At 28.0% G+C, this 20033-nt stretch overlaps 1 protein-coding gene across 3 annotated transcripts in view; it reads right to left on the bottom strand.

The window, feature by feature from the left end:
• Nucleotides 1-806: 806 nt before the first annotated feature.
• LOC142326841 (serine/threonine-protein kinase meng-po) overlaps nt 807-20033 on the bottom strand; it is a 72068-nt gene continuing 52841 nt past the window's right edge. For all 3 annotated transcript variants that reach the window (XM_075369575.1, XM_075369573.1, XM_075369574.1), the window contains exons 2-5: nt 18571-18900; nt 13403-13617; nt 10819-11129; nt 807-7089 (exon numbers count right to left, since the gene is read on the bottom strand). In XM_075369575.1, coding sequence (XP_075225690.1) covers nt 6737-7089; nt 10819-11129; nt 13403-13617; nt 18571-18804 — 1113 coding nt within the window. In that variant the 5' untranslated portion in view covers nt 18805-18900 and the 3' untranslated portion in view covers nt 807-6736. The remainder of the gene's footprint in view (nt 7090-10818; nt 11130-13402; nt 13618-18570; nt 18901-20033) is intronic.

Raw genomic sequence — 20033 nt, 5'->3', positions numbered from 1 at the left:
ACTTGGAGTTTTAAAGCCTCAATCCAATCTCTTGATAATTAATTATCAACTTAACCTAAAACTTTTCATTAAATTCAAAGTCTGAATTGAGATACAATTTTTTTCAATTTTTAACACTTTATTTTTACTCTTATTTTTAATTCATTGACTTCACTTGACCACATATTAAAACCTATAAAAACAAAATTTTCAACAAAACTTAACATTTAGCACTTTATACAAAATTCTACTCATTTGTTTAAATTGGATGTAAAATTACAAGAAAAATATTAATACTAATATTTTTGTGGAACAAGACGCATTTAATTATGATCTTGTAACATATTAAGTAATGATTACTAGTTACAAGTAAATCTTTTGTGGAGCATTATATTTTATATTAGTGAAACTAATAAAAAAAAAGAAAATAATCCATACTGAAAATTATATTAAATCCATACTCCATTCCATTCCATAATCCATACTCCATACTCCATAATCCAATCTTTATATTAAATCCATACTGTTTTAATGGAATAGGTCCCAGATTATGAGAATTATATAAATGCAATTTTTTTCTTGTAGGGATTCATAATAGATATCTTCACTTAATGAATGTCACTACTCTTCACAATTACATCAATATGGCTACCAAAACTGACTGACCAATGTTACACTTGAATTGAAGAGTTATAAAATGAATTATTATCTAGATGATCATCAGTGCTGTAAGGTAAACATAATGAAAATTTGTGAAGTTCTTTAAAACCAACTTGATTATTATTTCATAGATTTATGGATAAAGCTATGCATAATAATACATCCTATTTACTCATGTAAAACATTTATTTATTTCCTAAATAATATTAAAAGTAATAAATGAAACATTTATAGTAACTACTTGGTTTTTATCGTATCACAATCACATTATTATTTATTTTTTTTACAAAAAAAGAAAAAAGTCCTCATAATAAGAATAGTTCTTTTTGTATAATTAGCTTATAACAATCCTTTTATTTCTGATTTTTTTTTTGTTGCCCATTACAGTTCCTGAATAATTCAATGAACATCACTATATTATTATAATAAATTGGTAAAAAATTATATCATCTTATTTATAGTCTTCTCAAATATTACAAAACCTTCTGCAGCATAGTATGAGGTCTTTACAACATACTCAGTACAAATATTGCGAAGATAAACATAAAAACAAAATAAAATGACAGAAAAAATATTAATTTATTCTTTATTTATATTTATTCTTGAATTATATATGTAATATTTACACAAAATATTTAATGTTTTATTTACTTTGACTAGCTAATCCATCATGTTAGTTTCAACTATGATAAAAAAAATCAATTAATACAAGTCAAGTATTTCAAAAAATATATTTTAATACAAAGGACTAGAATACCTACCTTGCATCAGTTATGACATATATCTTTGTTTATATTTTAACAATTTTAATAAAAACTTTAATAAACTACTTATAATAACTCTCTACCTCATCCATCACCATTTTTCTTTTTTTTTTTTTTTTTTTTTTTTTACTAGAAAGAAAATCTTCCTGTTTAAGTACTCATTTAGTCCCTTGACTTGTATTTACAAGTCAAGACTTTACATAATTACAGACTTGTATTTTTTTAACCCTTCTGTGTTTTGTGAGCAACAATGTCATCACGAATAAATTAAAGGTGTGATTTAAAAAAAATAGAAATACTAACTGAATTAGATTGACAAATAAAATTAATTTATAAATAACATACTGATTGACATAACACTGAAGACAAATCACGTAACACTTTATTAAATAAATAGTAACTCACAAATAGAAATAAAATTGCATAAATAAATCAAACATAACAATCAGGAATAAAATAAAAACGAACTACAAACATAGCAAATTAATGATGGTGGAATGGAAGACTGTCTTTTTTATAAAAATATTTCCACAACTAACTCACACTTTACCATTAATCACCATACTTTACATAATAATTCATAGACTGAATGTTACTCTGTAATGAAAATTTAAAGGTACGATTTAACTACTAAAACAATAAGTTAATATAAATTTATTTTCGTAATGTAGGCATTGCAATCTGTTCAACTAGTGAACAATAAACAACTCCTTATGGTCCAGTGAGATGAGGATAATATTATGACATGTAAATGAGGTTTAGTCTTGTACAGACTCATGCCAACTATTCTTGAGACATGTGGATAACTGGACCCAACCACCAAAATATACCAGCATCTACTGTCTAGTATTCAAATCTGTAAAAACGCTACTAACTTTTTCTAGGATTTAAATCTAAGAACCTTCAACTTTGAGAATCAGCTTTAAACCACTTATTTGTGATGACAAATTAACCACTAGACCAGCCTGGTGTGCTAGGTTAATATAAATGATGGCGTTAATACATGTTAATATAAATGAATGCTATTTTTAAAATAACATACATGAATGTCTTAAACAAATTTAATAGTAATTTTAAATATGGAAAAGTAAACAGCGAATTATCTTATTAACAAAAAAAAGTGTTGTTTCCATTACTATAATAATAGAAGTACAAGGGTTATCCAGAAGTAAACAGCTAACTGTTTTGAATGATTAATCAATTGGTTAAGGAACATTGACAATACAACTGATTGCAATAATGCTAAGATATTTAAGTTTTGGGTTCCTAATTACAGATGGATAAATTTTAAGATATTGGAATTCAAAAGCTTGTGATTGCTGATACATGCTTCAATTTGGATGAAACTATGAACAAAAATAGTTTTAAGCTATAGATGCTGTAACTGGACTGGTTTTTTTTTTTGTAAATAATCAAGAAGTATTTTCATATAACCCTTGAATAAATTAAAAATAAATAAAATATTCATAAATTTTTTTAAGTAGATCACTTCAAAAAATTGGAGTTATGCTTCCAGAAGATCTCTCTGGATCTTCCAAAGATCCTCAGTTCTTTCAAAGATTCTCAGTTCAAAGAAAAGTGTAATCTTTATCAGTGTTGTCATGAGCTCGGAGTGTTAATTTTAAACAGTTTTTATCATTCTGATTAACAAAAATATATATGTAAATATTTACATAAGTGGGCATTTCATCTGGCATGTGAGCAATGGAAAGTGAGTTATACATGTAATAAAATTATATCTATTTGTTTTTGAACTTCTACTGAAAGCAAAATACACAGCATTTAAAATTTAGTTACTTTAATTAGTTTTAAGTAAGCAAGTAACTAATTTCAGTTAAGAATAAATAGGCTGCTCATTTCTATAAACTTTATTTTTAAAAAAACAAAACAAAAAATTATAATTTAATTAATTTTTTATTTTGTAATCTTTTTCACATTTATTAGAAATGTTCTGTGATATGAAATTAATTAAATCTCTGAAAATACTTCTTTTTTTTTACTAACATAAAATTATTATTTACTAATTCTATTTTGGCAATAATAGTTGCTTGAATCAATGCTATAGCTAAGTATCATATAATATAACACAATCTACTTTAGGCAATTTTAAATTTCATTCGAAACTTGAAACACTGTATTTAAAAGTATGATAAATTTTCTAGAAAAACAAAATATGTTTTTTTTAATATTTTTAAAAAATCTATCTAAACAAAAACTGTTACAAAAATAATAAAGGACTGAATTAAACAAGCTATTTCAATTATTTGAGATGCCATCTTCTATATCTTCTATATAAATGTATAAATCAAAGTAAACATAGTAAATAATAAATATTTGCATACATAAGCAATAAATAAATATAAAAAAAAAAAGAAAAAAACAAAAGAACATGATAAGGCACTGATTAAGACTGGAATGCATTCTGGTAGATAGTCTAAGGGAATCTGTAAAAGAGGGAGAGGATGTTAGATATGGCAGTTGATTAATAACAAGAGAAAGATGAATAAAGATAATAAATATCAGGGAACATGGAGAGCTGTTATATGAAGATTTATTTTTTCTGTTTTGCCTCCGGAACCACCGTAAGGTATTTCAGAGGATGAATGAGGATGTTATGTATGAATATAAATGAAGTGTAGTCTTGTACAGTCTCAGGTGTGTGGTTAATTGACACAAAGAACACGTTATCCACAATCTATTTTATGAAGATCTGATTAAATGTACACTACAAGGTGATAAATTATTTACGAAATAGTCAACCATATAAGTTGTAAATAGCAAACATTTTAAGGAATCAAACAATTTTTTAGGAATTTTTTTTTTCTTAATAAAACTTCAGAGATTATCCATAAAAAAATGTTTAATTAGAAAACCTTTAGAATAAACTCAAAAATGAAAATATATTATCATTTTTATATCCTATTTGAAAACAGCCAACAAAAGCAAGGAAATTATGGAGAATTTATTAATAAACATAATAAAATGAGTAAATAATAAAATTAAAAATGAGAAAGCATAATGTTAATGTAGATTACAGTAACTAATAGAAAACCTAACCTATTCCAGATATAAAGAACAAAACCCCATGTGTATGTGTGTGTGGGTGCACCCAATTTACATATACACACAATACTTACAGATGGTTTTCTAAGTAGTCTTTTAAATTTAAGTTTCATAGTTTTCTGATTCCAAAAACATAAGCATTTCAGAGATTGAATTTGAAATGAGGCATAAATGTATAAACATTTTTGCTGGCACCATTATGTACTTAAAGGTTCATAAGTTAAAAAAATCCTCACAGATCTAGTTTGATGCCTCAAAGAATGTGCTTTTCATAAATCAGGGTTGAATTTTTGAAAAAAAATTAATTTGATACGGCCAGCAGAATTAATTTTCAGAAAATTTATTTACTTTTAATATTAGTATATTATTATAATCTAGAATGTAAGAGCATTCATTTACAAACATGGGAATATCTGTTGTTCTTCTTTTAAGGAATTGAAAAAATATAATTGAGAATACTCCTCTTCTTCCTGCCAACCACAAGCCAGTTGAAATGGTTACTTTTGAACATAATGTATGTATGATAAATATAATTATTTTATAAATATAAAACTTGTCTGTAGCAGAACCTACTAATTATTATCTGAATACCTGTTCTACTTCCACAGTCATTTTTAATAAAGTGTTAAACCTCCTAAAAGATCTTCCCACCAATTTATTTAAAAATTAAAAATTTTCTTTTACAGAAACAGCATTACTTGGTCAATGAATTTTTTTAATGGTATTAAATAACAAAAAAAAACAATTTAAATTTTCTCCATCTCATTCAAATGTATATAAATATATGCTCAAATTTACATCTTTACAATTGTGATTATTTTATAGTTATTTTATTATAAATGTAATATCTTCACTTATTTACTTTTACATTTATGTCCTTAAATTTTAAATTATTATTGTTATGGGCTTAATCATACCTATTTGTTATACTATAATCAATTGTGTCTTTATGTTGCTGTTCTGATCAAGGTTTACTTCAGTTTTCCCTCAAACTACAGTTTTCCCTGGATTGTAGGCATTGCCTACAATCCAGGCATATGCTAGGTAACTTAATATCCGTAGAGTTGCATATATACCCAATCCTGACATGATCTATACAATATTTTTCCGAACTAATCAAAATAAAAGGTGAAATATTTTCTAATAAATATTATGTTGTTTGCAGAACATAGAAGAATAATTATAATAATAAAGCAATAATTAAAATAAAAATAAATTGAGGTTGTTCACAGAAAACAGCTTAAATAATCAACCATAACTAAATAATTACCAAGACCTACTACTGACAAGTCTTTGTAAATTAATAAAATTCAATACAATTTACTTATACAATAATCAATTAAATAATTAGCAGGGATTTAATAACAATTAAATAATGATTTTTAATTAAATAATTAACAAGATTACAATTCAAATAACATTTAAAAAAAATTATTTAAATCTACAGGTTTAATCTTATAATCTTGTTTTCCATTTTATTTCATAAGTGTTATAAATATGGAAAACATTTCAAAATTTCCTGCACTATACAATTCAGTCTTTGAAGCTTAAAAAAATAAAACCGGAATATTGAACATTCAAACACTTCATAATAATAATAAAAAAAATATATAAATTGAATTAAAAAAAGAGGTTTAAATACTGATTAAACTGACTAAATTAATTTTATATTTTAAGGTTATACTACCTTAGAATAACACTAATTATTGCTTAGACTTTAGTGTATCACAGCAATAATTATGGAGACAGTACCATTAATTGAACTTTTTTTAACCTCCGAGACCACCGTTAAGTATTGCTTCAGAGGATGTGATGAATGATTTGTAGCGTGTGTGAAAATGCCATGCCTAACCAGGATTCGAACCCGGGACCTCCGGATGAAAGGCCGGACGCTACTACTCGTGCCACGGAGGCCGGCACCATTAATTGAAGCTGAATTACTAAAAGTACACAGTATAATAAATCTTCAATCAATTTAAGTAGTTTTCAAAAGGTTTCAGTCATACTGTTTATTTAAAGCCTCACATCCAGGTTTGAAAAACTACAAAATCTGGTATTTAACATAAAGAATTTTTAATTACCTCACTATAATTAAAAATTCTTTAAGCTAAACACCAGATTTTAATAAGTTTTATTCTAAAATATTCAAAAATGTTTTGATTGTGTAATAACTAACTAAAAAAAAAAAAAGACACTATAAGTAGAAATTAAATAACATAAACTTACAATCACTTGTAAATCAGTCAGTGTCATAAGTAAAACAGAAAAAATTAATAGCTCACAGATCTACTTGGTGAGCCACCTGAATTTACTTCAGTTAATGTACCGATAGAAGAATGATTCCCTGCTTTGATTGATCTCCTAGTTGATGATGATGATTTTCTTGAAATTAATGGAGATGTACTTCTTTCTTCAAGCCCTGAATCATTTTGCTCATCTTCCTCTTGTTCTTCAATAACGCTTGATTGTATCCATTCTCGTATTCTATCTTTTTTTGCAACACGATCAACTGTAGTTTCTATACCGTATTCTACAAGTGTTGCTAGTAATTTGTTTTTTTCTTCAACACTACTATGGAAACTGTACATTGAAGGGCATAGTTCATCGTCCTCAATTCCTGATTCTGTAAAATGGAAAAAAAGTATAATAAAACCATGGTTTGTGATGAAACATAACCTGACGCTCAATAAAATCTATTACATTCTTCAAGTGCAAATCTTTTATCTGTGATTCCTGAAACTACAATTATTGTGTGTGTGTGTGTGTGTGTGTGTGTGTGTGTACATTCTACTGCAAATCTTAAGATATTTAAAATAGCTATTGTTAAAAGTAATAAAATATCCTACTTTTTTTTTTGAATTTATCTTCTTTTGTGTTAGATTTAGGAAAAAATACTACTTTCTGAAATGTTTTTTATGAAAAAATGTTTCTGAAATAATTATAATATCCAGCTTTAGTTTTAGAAATCGTGATATAAATACATTTTAATCATTTTATTAGTGCTTTTACCAAATGATTAAAGTACATTTATTTTAGTCTTTTGCTTATTTTTTTTGAACTGACAATGATTTATTGACTTACCCCTAATGGTCATAACCACGATTACTTTTTAATATAATCTTAAAATAATTTGAAAATTTGAAAATACGTGTTTTCTAAAGACATCACAAAAAAGGTAAAAATTTATAAAAATAAATGTACATGTGTATATAATTATTAAAAAAATTCATCAATGAACATAACTAAATAGCAAGGTTATATGTACTTACCAATTTAAACAAAAACCTTTCTTAAATCCATGAGTTCATTATCAGTTATAAAATATTATATGTAGTAGGTGATGCTTTATGACATTAAAAAAAAATTATAATAATGTTAATATTTCTGCTGTAAAGCAAAATTTCTGTGTATTTTATTGGATACAAATACCCTTGGAATGAACAATTTGATTTATTTTACCATAAAATCAATCTGTACTCTTTTGCTTTTAAGAGCCTTAATAGTAAAATATATCATGTCTGTCATCATTATTAAATATTTATTATGCTTATGTATATTCCCATTTGAAGTATGCCACCTCTTAGGGCTCCCTCATAAAATTATGAGTTTACAAGATTCAAAAATTAGCTGTCAATCATTGCTTGGCATCCATAAATATGAATCACCTAAAGCAATATTTAGAAAATTAAAAATTTCAATTTATCCTTGTGTTTATATTTATAAATTTACAATCTATATATTTTTCTGTTGTAACTTATATATGTGCCTTTAACTAACAATAAGAATAAAAGCTTTATTTGTTATTTATTACCATCATTAGATGTAAAAACTGATAGTTGTCATGATCAACTGATGATAAATCCAAAGATTCAGAAATCTTTTTATATAAAAAAAAGTAATATAAACTTTGTTAAGTTTATATTAAGCTTACTACTATTTGGTGGTTTCGACAGTGATATATATGTATATCACACCTGTATATATATACAGAGTTTCAAGAAGTTCTACCAGGACTTTCATAACCTATTCTTCTGAAAATAATGGGAAAAATCCATATAAACATATGTCCTAAAATGATACGTTTGCTAGTAATGGCTAGTGAAAGATTTTGCTCAGATTTCAGCTTTCCTGGTGAAATGAAGTTGTACTGAAATTTGTAGGCTTTAATTAAGCAACAGAATTGTGATTTCTTTTGGTTTTTGACCTGAAATATCGAATAAAATAGGTCCTAAATCCATATCTACAGAAGTTTTTGAGAAATGTGGGGTGAAAACCAATAAATTGGGATAAAAAACTGTTTTTTTCCTCTGTTCTGCACTTAAGCTTAGCTCGGCCCAAGCAGAATGTCTCTAGACACTAACGAGCCTCCTCGCCCGCCAGCTGCATGTCCGGTACAGCACATCGGCTCGCCGTTTCGGATCTTTTGAGGAATTCGTCTTGTGCCTTGCCTCTAACAAACCAAAGAGGAATAGTCCGGGCCCGACAATATCGTTCTCGAGTCCCTCTCCAGCGGCCGGGACTCGGTCTTTTCGATTTGATATATACTTTTTTTTTAATCGTAATCCATATTGTAATTCCCGTAACTATATTATATTATTACGTCTTCTATTTAATACAACTTACTCTTATATTTTAACTCCTGTGTTTTGCTCTCTTTAGCTCTACTATTTAATTCTTCTATACAAATACCTTTTCTGTTTTACTCTCCTATACGACTCTATTTATACGACTCTATAAGATACTACTCCTACAAGACTCTTTTTATACGGGGCTATACGGCTCTGTTTTGCTCTATCTACTTACAGATGTCTTTCATTATCTCTGATGTCTTATCATCATCATGGGTTCATCATCAACCGTCACCGGCAAACTAGGAGGGATAATCCGAATCCTACTACGTCGTTCCCAGGCCCCTTCCCAGCCGCCGGGTCTCAAACCGGTCTTCTTATATTAATTCCCGGAACCAGTTATTACCATGGAGCTCCTTCGTTTCCAAAATTTCTGTTATCGTATTTTCGATCTGTCTCCATTCTTGTGTTTCTTTTAACATAACATTTACTACTGTATCCGGAGTAATGTTCGTCCATTACTCCTTTTCTTTGATGTCTGACCATCTCTCCAGGTGAAGAAAGTATGTTCCGGTGAGTCGATATATCCGCAATATATACAATTGTTAAATTCTCTTCTTTTAAACCTTTGTAGATATTCTCCAAAACCTCCATGGCCAGAGAGGAACTGGGAGATGTAATACCCCACCTCCCCGTGACACCTCTCCAACCATGGGCGCAGTCTGAGAATCAAATCAACCTTTTTGTCCAGCTGCTCGTTTGGGCAGTATCCCACATAGCCTGCCATTCCTACTTTAGTATGTCTGTCGCATCTTGCCGACTCATTCCTTCCTAGATGCGTAAGGGTTTCCTCACCTGATGTTGAATCGGCGGGACCCCCGCGAGGACTTCCGTTCTGTAGTGGACACCGTTCTATACGCGGATGTAATTTTAAGATTCACCCTCCGTTGCAGCGCATTTAGCTTTTTCTTGTTCCGCTGAATATCGAAAGACGCATGCTACGCTGGTGTAGCATATAACATTATGGAAGTCGCAGCAGCCCATAATCAATTTTCGTTTGGACGCTTTCGGGCCCCATCAGCCTGCTAAGAGTATTTATTGTTTTTTCAGCCTTCGTCATAATCTCTTCGATGTGTGCTATATTTCCCCGACTGCTGCAACCACATCCCAAGGTATTTTACATGCGAGGTCATCTCAACAATATGTTCGTCTACACGTACACGGGTGGTTCTGGTTCTCCTTCTGCCCAGTATTGCTAGGATCTTAGTTTTCTTTGACTGAAGTTTGAGTCCTTGATTTAGAAGCCATGCGTTCGCCAGCTCGATCGCCCTGTTAGCTTTCTGCACCACCTTCTTTTTCGGACCAACCTGACATCAAAAGTGCCAGGTCGTCCGCGTACGCAATTGGAGCCACTCCAGTGGATATCGTAAATTCAAAATGCCGTCAAACGAAATGTTCCAGAAAAGGAGGCTTAATACAGAGTCACGGGGTACGCCCCCGCATCTGGAACTAACATTCTCCGTTTTCAACCTCAACCATCAATTCTCTGCGCACAAATAATCGCCCGTAAGTAGGTGCTGATATTTATCTTCTCCGATTCGTCCGTCACCATAGCCCATGGGAGACTGTTAAACGCATTGCGGACATCCAGAAGGACCAATAATAAAATCTGTCACAATCACAAGCTTTCACAATCATTTAATTTAGTTATTTTTGCTGTTTAATGAACTTACAAAATTATTATACTAACAGAATAAAAAAGAAAATCCATAAAAATCACTTACCACTTTGCCTATCCAGAGATGATTTTGCAAGCCATCTATCATCTAGGTATCTAGATAAATCACTTAAACCATTAATCCGTTTATCCCCTCTAGGTTCAAGGAACTTCCGCATCCACCTTTGACATCTAGATGATAATAATTTAAATAACTTTGGTACTCGTACATGCATAAGCACTCCATTACTGTTATACCAGTACAGGTATCGAGCATAACGGGGATCATCTAAGGCAGCTTTCTGCCATGGAAGACACCCAGTCAGGCATACAAATATAACTATTGCAAACTGCCAGACATCATGACAAGTTTCAGCCCTAAAAGAAAAATCAATCAATAAATAACAGATCGGTTAAAATATGGAAAAAAATTAATTTTTATATTAAAATCTACCAAATCACATAATATCATGGGCAACATGTCTCAGCTAGCATCATATACAATGAACTGCTTAGTGAAGCTATGTGACTCAACCCTTGTTTAGTCCAGATCCTCATATTTAACTTAGATTTGAATTCTCACTTAATCTGTTAGTTTGGTTACATGGGTTCGATTAAGGGCAATGTCTTTTGAGACAGAGTCCTCAGACACTCGTACTTTGGTATCTGAAATTGTACAATACCAAATGATGAACTGTATGTGGATTTAATATGATGGTGGCTGGTGAGATCAAAAAAATTGATTCATAATGTTAACAACAAAACTATCTGAAATAGAAATTTATAGTAAAGGTGTTTCACAAAGGTGTGTGTAAAGCTGTGCTGTAGCCATGGCCAGACTACACTCAGTGATGAATTCTGCAAGATTAGCCAATAAAAAACACTCCACTGTTGTTTAATTAGGATAAAGTAGTGTTTAAAAAAAAAAAAAATTATTTACTTAAGATATATTTCACTAAAATAAATAAAGAAAAACTAAAATAAAATAAATAGCTCATAAAACTTACATCTTTTGTAGAAAAAACAGGTTTTTTAAAATTTTCAGACAGGACATCCCACCAAACTTTACTTTTGGATTCACTTACAAAGTGTTTTTAAAGAATCATTCACAAGTTGGATTGTTGTAACCAATAATTATAGTATATTGTAATTATCAGTTATAAATTATAAATTGTAATGATATAAAATACCAACTACAGCTTACAGTTTTAATCAAACATTAAATTGCATTTAAATTTTTAACAGAATTCAAAAATAGAAAAGGTCTACAGTTTGACTGTAGTGAGATAGATTCTTCCATTTTTAACTTTAATACTTTATTACAATTTTTTTAGTGTTCAAGCTTTACACATTTTAACAAATAATCTAATCTCAAAAATTTTTTTTAATTTTGTACAGTTTGATATCCTACTGCACATTTTTTCCACGTAAGTGCACAAAAGAATTTTTTAAACACGATATTGTTTACATAGCAAATTTAAAAATATTTTTTTTTGTCATTACCATTGCTTAGTATTATATTATATAGTAATTTATGATCTAATATCATGTATTATATTTAAAGATTTTTAAGCAAAAATTTGTTGAAAAAAAAATTAATATACATTCTTCTGGCTAAGCCAGAAAGATGTGCAACTCTGGCTACTGAGGACTTTGCATTTGAAGTCTGCTACTTAGGATGGAAATTAAGAGGAGCATTAATGTATGTAAGTATCCAAAAATAAGTAAATATTTAAAGAATTATTTTAAAAAATTTATTCTACTCTTCGAGTAAAATTTAAAAAATTCAGGACTCTGATGATTGTACCTGCTCATCCCATAGACAAATTGTAATCAAAATAATTCAGCATCAAATGACCTGTAGTCAGAAGTCATTACAAAAAATTTGATAAAAAATGATTTATCCACTCTGAAGATATCAAGCAAACAATAACTGATGAAAATTCCCAAATAATTAGTTTTATCTCCCACCCTAAAATGAAATTACCAAATATATAAGATAAAGTGACATACTAATGTAAGGAGTATCTAATGAACTCAATTATATAACTTTTAGTTCAGAATCAACAAAAAATGTAAAAAATGTTTTATATTCCCAACCCTTTATTGGGGGTTTGAATAAGACTGAATATGATCAAAAAGTATCTAAAGTATCTATCTACATAAGGAGCATTAAATTATATGAAAATTTTATTTAATCTTTGACTAAAATATTAGAAATCATCATGTCAAATTTCATCCAGTCAGAAGATATCAAGCAGACTAGAAGCCAATATACATATGAATATGCATACATTCTTCCAGAATTTTTCAGTACTAAAATTGTATTACTTGGTTGGTGGAAAATCATGAAACGTCATTAGTGTACTTTTCTTCATGTAGTATACTGTATAACTATAATTATATAGTTGGAAAATAATAATTAGATTAGATTTTTTAATTTAAAAAAAAATATAAATTACAGTTTAACTGCTTAGCTGTTTAGTTCACACAGCTGTATAATTTTTAAAAGTAAAGAATTAAGGCACACAACTAAACAAATAAGATATTAAAAAAAAAAATAAATAAAACACAAATTAAAAGTAACTAAACTCTACTTGTATGCTTTAATATTAAAAATTAAGTTACTTTTTGATTACTTCCAAACTTACTTATATGTATCATCATTATTAATTTGAAGTACTTCTGGAGGGGCATAAGGTAACCATTCATTACGTCTTCTAACTAATGTACCAACTCTTCTAGTTTCACCAAAATCACAAAGCTTTACTCTTGAAAAATCAGAACGAAATACAAGAATGTTATCTAACTTAACATCTCGATGCACCAAGTCACGAGTATGTATGTGATCGAGAGCAGCTGCCAACTAAACAAAATTATATAGTAAATTTTATTAAAAAATAAATTATTCAACATTTTTTATTTTTATGCTTGATATGTTTGTAATTTTGTTAAAAACTATAACTGCAGTTTTGGATAGTCTGAATCTCAATGAGAAATTAATATAAAATAATAAAAATTGTTCAAAAGTAATAATTTTCATTTATATATACCTAAAACAAATAGTTTCATCAGAGCTAAAAAATGTACAACGTCCTGAAAACTTCAGAATTTGTCTATTTATTTATTTTTACAATAACAATATGCTAATGCCCTATGACAGCTGGTGAAGGATGATAAATTTTTGAAGCATGTAAAATATTCAATGCCTGACTGGGACTTGAATCCCAGAACTTCTGGATGAAAGATAGAGATGCTACCACTCCACCAAGGAGATCAGTAGTGGACCGATTGATATAATCCTGGTAAACTTTGTAGGCAAGATTATAGATGATGACAAACCACCATGGGAACCATACATTAATGAGGAGCAACAAATTCAGTTTGATAGTGTTTACTCTGTTGCCTTAGATAAATTTGGGACACACGTGTAGAATAAAAGTTACCTTTAATGAAAAATCTCATTCCTTGATTTCTGGAAGAGTCCTTGGTTCTGGTAATAGTCAAGCAATCAGAATTTTTCTATTAAGAAGGAATATGTCAGGCATTAAGTATGTAAAAACCAATTAAGAATTTTTAAAATTTAAAATATATTTCCAATTCCCTGTTTGTTTATTCCTGAAACATTAAAAACACTTAAAAATAGATTCCTTTTGCTTAATTTTAATACTGTTTTTATCACAAATATACTACCAAACCAAAAATGTAAATTAATAAATGAACTTTACATTGTATGAGAAATCGAGTGAAATCCATTTGAAATCAATATTTTTTGCAAGAAAATAAAAAGCATTGAAGGGAAAAGTTTTATTTAGCATGAAGGAATTTAGTGACTAGAATTATTTAACTTCGTAGAAATAAACTGCTGAAACTTTTATTTTTTTTCTAATTTAAATTGTTGAATTTATGTTGTGATATATAATGTTTACTGTAAATGTTAAAGTTTTTTTAATGTTACATATTTGATGAATCCATCTTTCTAGTACAGCTTAATCTCTCAATTTGTCACTCTTACTACTCTAATAACATTACTACTTACATTTATCTAGTCATCACAAGAATATCTAGTCATCACATGCTATACAATTCAACATTTCTACATTAAAATAATTCCTTAAAGTGAAACTATTTTTCACAACTAAAAAATAAACTGTAATCTTCAAGAAAAACTATACATTGTGTTCTACTCATACTTGAACAAATATAATTATGAAGAATAGACAACAGTACCAAATTTCTGTTTTGAACATTTTTATAGAGAACTAAACGTGCATTATTTTTTTTTTTAATGAAGTAAGGATTTTTCTTAAAAAATGTTTTAGGCAGCATAATAAAAAATTAAAATAAAACTGGTGGAGAAGAATAAATCAGTCCTTCATTACCATATGAATAAATATTCTTCACTTTTTTAAGTTTTCTTAAATCCATTAATGTTATGGAAAACAATGTTACATATTTTTTAAAAACATTTATGTAAATCTAACTTCTAAACGGATATTAATCAATTTATCAAATAACTAATATTTTTAAAAGACGTTGATAATCATTCATTTTAACTATGTTTAAAACAAATTAGTTAACAGGCACTGTTTCATATACACTTCCTAAAAGAATAGTAGAATCAATAATTTTTTACATTTATACAATTTGATTTAATGAAGGTATTTCATTCCTAGTATTTTGATTAATATTCAGGTAAAAAATAATAATAATAAAATTTTGTACTGCAGGAAATTGGATACAAATAATTATTACACACTATTATGAATAAAATAGACTTTTTTTTAAGTTTGACCATCTGAGGATCACATAAGCAACATTCTGTATTCATTTCTATTTCTTTTGGGCATTTTATTCCCTGCTGCCATTCTTATTAATAATAGTTCATTCTTTTGCTTTGTTTCTGCCTTCTTTCTTCTGACCAGATATTGTTGGTTACTTTCTTCTCCTCTAAGAAACTCTTGAAATCTTGTACCAGTTTTCTGAACATTGTTCTATCTTGTACTATTTATTCAGATATTTTCGTTTCTTTTAGATCTTTTTGAACCACTAAGATTCATTGAGCTCTGTTCTTTTTGTTGTTAATGTGATTGAAAATTTATTTTATGAGCTTGTTATCATTCATTCTCATAAGGTGGCTGAAATATTTTGACTCTTCTTTTTATGTTTGGTTTTATTACCATATCATTATGCCTGATTTTAGACTTTATTGAGATATTCTTTTTGATAAGAATGTCTTTTGTTAGATGGTAAGCTAATTACATTTTTCTCTGTGAGAAAAAATTAATTAGCCTACCTATAAATTATACACTACAGAAGCTGATTTTTTGATCGGCTTCTATGATTAAACCATTACTTTTAATTATTTCTCCCAGGTATTTAAATTTATTGACTTGTTGATTTTTCAAAATTTCATATTTAGGGACTTCAGGGAATCTTTGATGTTGGGCATGAACTGTCTCTTTATGAAGGAAAATTTTTGATCCAATTTTTTCTGGGTTGTTTACTTGTTCTGCTGTTGTTTTGAAATTCTCTTAGAAAATTGCAATGTGATCAAAAAAGGTTGGGCATTTAATTATAATTCCTTTCAATTTTATTTGATGGTGAGTTCTAATTTCTTCCAGCTACTCTTCCCATTCTCTTTTTACTTTCTGTAGGGCATAGTTAAAAGAGTTGATAAACCATCTCTTTGTCTTACTCTCCTGATTTAATTTCAAATTCTTTTGTGAGTTCTCCCATGAACTTATGTTAATTAATGAAATTAAGTTATTGTTTTTTGGACTTACAAACCCCTAGAAGAATTGGCTCTTTCTGGGCCAATTTTTCTAGGATGTTAAATAAGGAAGCTTATACCAATAAGGCATATGCCTTAAAAATCATATGCCTTTTGGAAATCTACAAAGACGATTACATAGTTTTTATGCCCTGTTATTCTATTCCTTATTATTGTTTTAAGGTTCCAAAAATATAGAAATATAGTAAAAAAAAACAAAAAAAACACAATTTACTTTAACTAAAGAATAATATATTTCCAACATCTGCAAATTACAAATCTGCAAGTTATACGAGGTGTATGAGAAAACTAATGAGTCTGACTTTTTACTTACCAAAGTTTTTTCAAACAAGTTTTTTCAATTTTTTTCAAACAACAATATTATCCCCTTCAAAGTAGTTCCCGAATATGGGAAATAATAATATAATCATAATATAATCATAATATAATATAATCATAATATAATCAGTAATAATATAATCATTACATAATTTTTAATGATTTATCATTTTGTAATTTGTTTTTTATAATTGTGTATTGTAAAGTATACTACAGTTTGTTATTTTCAATTGTTATAGATCTACATGTGTAAAACCAATTCTGTAGAATTCAATTTACACATGTCAAAGCCAAATGTCAAAATTTCTTGTCAAAGCCAGAAATTCTGTAATAATGATTAATATCAATGTTACTTTAATGATACTCCATACATATATATTTTTGAAGTATGGTTGAGATAATTTTGCTTAATATGCTTTCTATTCAACTGAGGCATTATTACTTTCCTAATACAACTACGGAATTATTACATTTGGGTAATAAAGTATAATAATTCTATGTTAGTTTTAATCTTTCTATATTCTTTCAGTCTTTTATGAATTCTCTTCAAGATGCTGCAACCTCTACATTATAATAGAATGGTAGCATATATATGGGATGTGTCTTGATAAAAATTATTTTTTACGTTACAATTCTTATCTTAAAGATGGGAATACGAACTTAAAAGGTTCTGATTTGTACTCTGGTAGGCTTGACATTTTTCATAAAAAAAAAAAAAAATAAATGAAAAAAGAATTTACATAAGTCATGAAATTTAAAAATGTATGGTTGTTTTATTAGGTATTAGTGTATTGTTACTATAAGAATAAATACAAATTATGTTATCAAAAAATTATTTAGTAAGAGTTAAACTCTGTTGTGGAGTGGTAGCATCTCGGCATTTCATCTGAAGGTCCTTGGTTCAAATCTCGGTTAGACATGGCTTTTTTCATATGCTATAAATTTCAATCTTCACATTCCCATGTACAAGCTTCTTTGTAACTTCTGTGGCGAATTAATAATTCATAAGTCAAAAAAAAGAAAAAAAAATGATATGTAACAAAGTATACCTTATCAAACTGTTATGTATATATAATTCTCAATTCTAAGCTTGTACTACTTTTTTTATAACTTCTACAAAATGTTATTTTTAACTATACAACCGTAAACTCATACTGGTTGCATTTTGCATAATTCAAAGTTTTCAACAGTGTTTTTTCAAACACCTTTAAATATGTTAAAACCTTCAAATATATATATTATATATATGTTCACCTTCAAATATTATCATTATTAGTATGGTTTTACTCTGGTTTACTAAGTTAGATTTTGAGTATTTTAAGTTAATGTGTAGAAACCACTGCTGTAGTTGAAATAACAATGCCAGTTTGATGAACCAAGACTTAGGTCAATTGTGTAATTCTAGTTCTTAAATGTTTATATTACATCTGCAACTAAAAAAAAAAAAATTATATCCTCAGTTAGTTTAATTAAAGCCTTCAAATATACCTGTTCTAGTTTTAGTAATTAAAATACAATTGAGTAGAAACTGACATTACTTCGAAAAAGCAGTTTCAAATATTCAACTTTTTAAAAATCAAAAATGAGGATTAAAAATGCAATGGTACATGCATATGTACAATATAAATAAAAAAATCTTAAAAATTAACTGTATAATGCACACTATACAATTCACAAAGTTCATAAAAATGAATTACCACACCATACCTGTTTTGCAACTCTTTTTGTGTGAAGTTCCCCAATACCGACATCAGATACATTTGATGTTAGATCTCCTAGAGGTGCATATTCCTGGCTAAAAACATAAAATCCTGCAGTCTCAAAAGCAACATCATGTGTTGTAACAATATTTCTATGCGCTGAAAGATGTAATCCGTAATGATATTCCCTATAAAAGTCTTTTAATGAAACATACGGTTTTGGTAATGCTTTTAATACCATTTCTGTATCTGTTATCCTGTGTTCTACTAGCAATATCTTTCCAAACCATCCTTCACCAACTATCTGAAGAATATCAAACTCTTCAGCTAAATTAACCTAGAAAAAAAAGTGGTCTTAGTATTTTTTAACATTGTATCATACACATATTAACTTTCATGTTAATATGTAAAGCAAAAAAGATATTTAAAACTGTTCAGTAAAAATAATTATTTCAATCTATACGCAAAAATTTCTACCTGCTGACAGAGCCTAAAAATCCAACAGAAGAATTTTGTGGGAAAAACAAATAACAAAATATTCCACCTGAAGTCTACAAATAATTTAATCTTAATATCTTTTTTGTAATCTTATTTCAGAAAAGCAAATAATATACAAGAAATTACAAACAATTTGAATGTAAGTATACAAATTATCAATTCAATATAAATTTCTGCCATTTCATACAATACTGGACAATAAAATTTTACTTAATTGGTTTATCTGATAAATAATAAAGGTAATAAAGGAGTTGTGGAAGAAATTTAGGATTAGTTGGGTTATTTCTTTTAGTTGCTTATGAATTTGTATCTTGAGGTCTTTCATATTTACTAATTTTTTATGTTCATTTGTTAGGCATAGATTTTTTATTGTTAAGGGTCTTTTAAATTATTTAACATGTTTAATATTTTATTAATTTTTATTTTGTGTAATAAATATATCATGTCCTCTTAAATTAGATTTGTTTTCTGAAATAAAATAAAAAATTACTAAACATTTTAATTCATTAAAATTTAATTATGGGTTATCTTATACTGTAAGTTAGGTAAGTCATTCAGCCATTTGATATTTATAATAATATATATATTTAATATTGCATGAAATAAATACCACTAAAACACAGTAAATGGATAAATTAAACTACCATATTAATTTCCAATGACTAGTTTTGACGGTATCCCGCATCTTCAGTTGGTATTAAATTCTATATTTATTACATTAAAATATATTCTTTTAAACTTTTGTTATTTTATTTGAAATTGTTTATATTTTGAAAATTTTTAATAATATAATGATCATCTCTCCAATAAAAAAAGCGTGGTGCATGGTTTGTTTGCTGTATGTGCAACATTTTTATTTTGAATGAAGCGCATGAACGATTCATTTGTTTGAACAATTAATACTTCTTAATAAAAATGATTTATCTAAAATTACATTTGTCTTTTGGGGATAAAAAAGAAAACACTGGGGTC

Source organism: Lycorma delicatula, chromosome 6, assembly GCF_047948215.1.
Source record: "Lycorma delicatula isolate Av1 chromosome 6, ASM4794821v1, whole genome shotgun sequence".
Classification (NCBI taxonomy): domain Eukaryota; kingdom Metazoa; phylum Arthropoda; class Insecta; order Hemiptera; family Fulgoridae; genus Lycorma; species Lycorma delicatula.
This window is presented reverse-complemented; position numbering and strand designations above follow the sequence as displayed.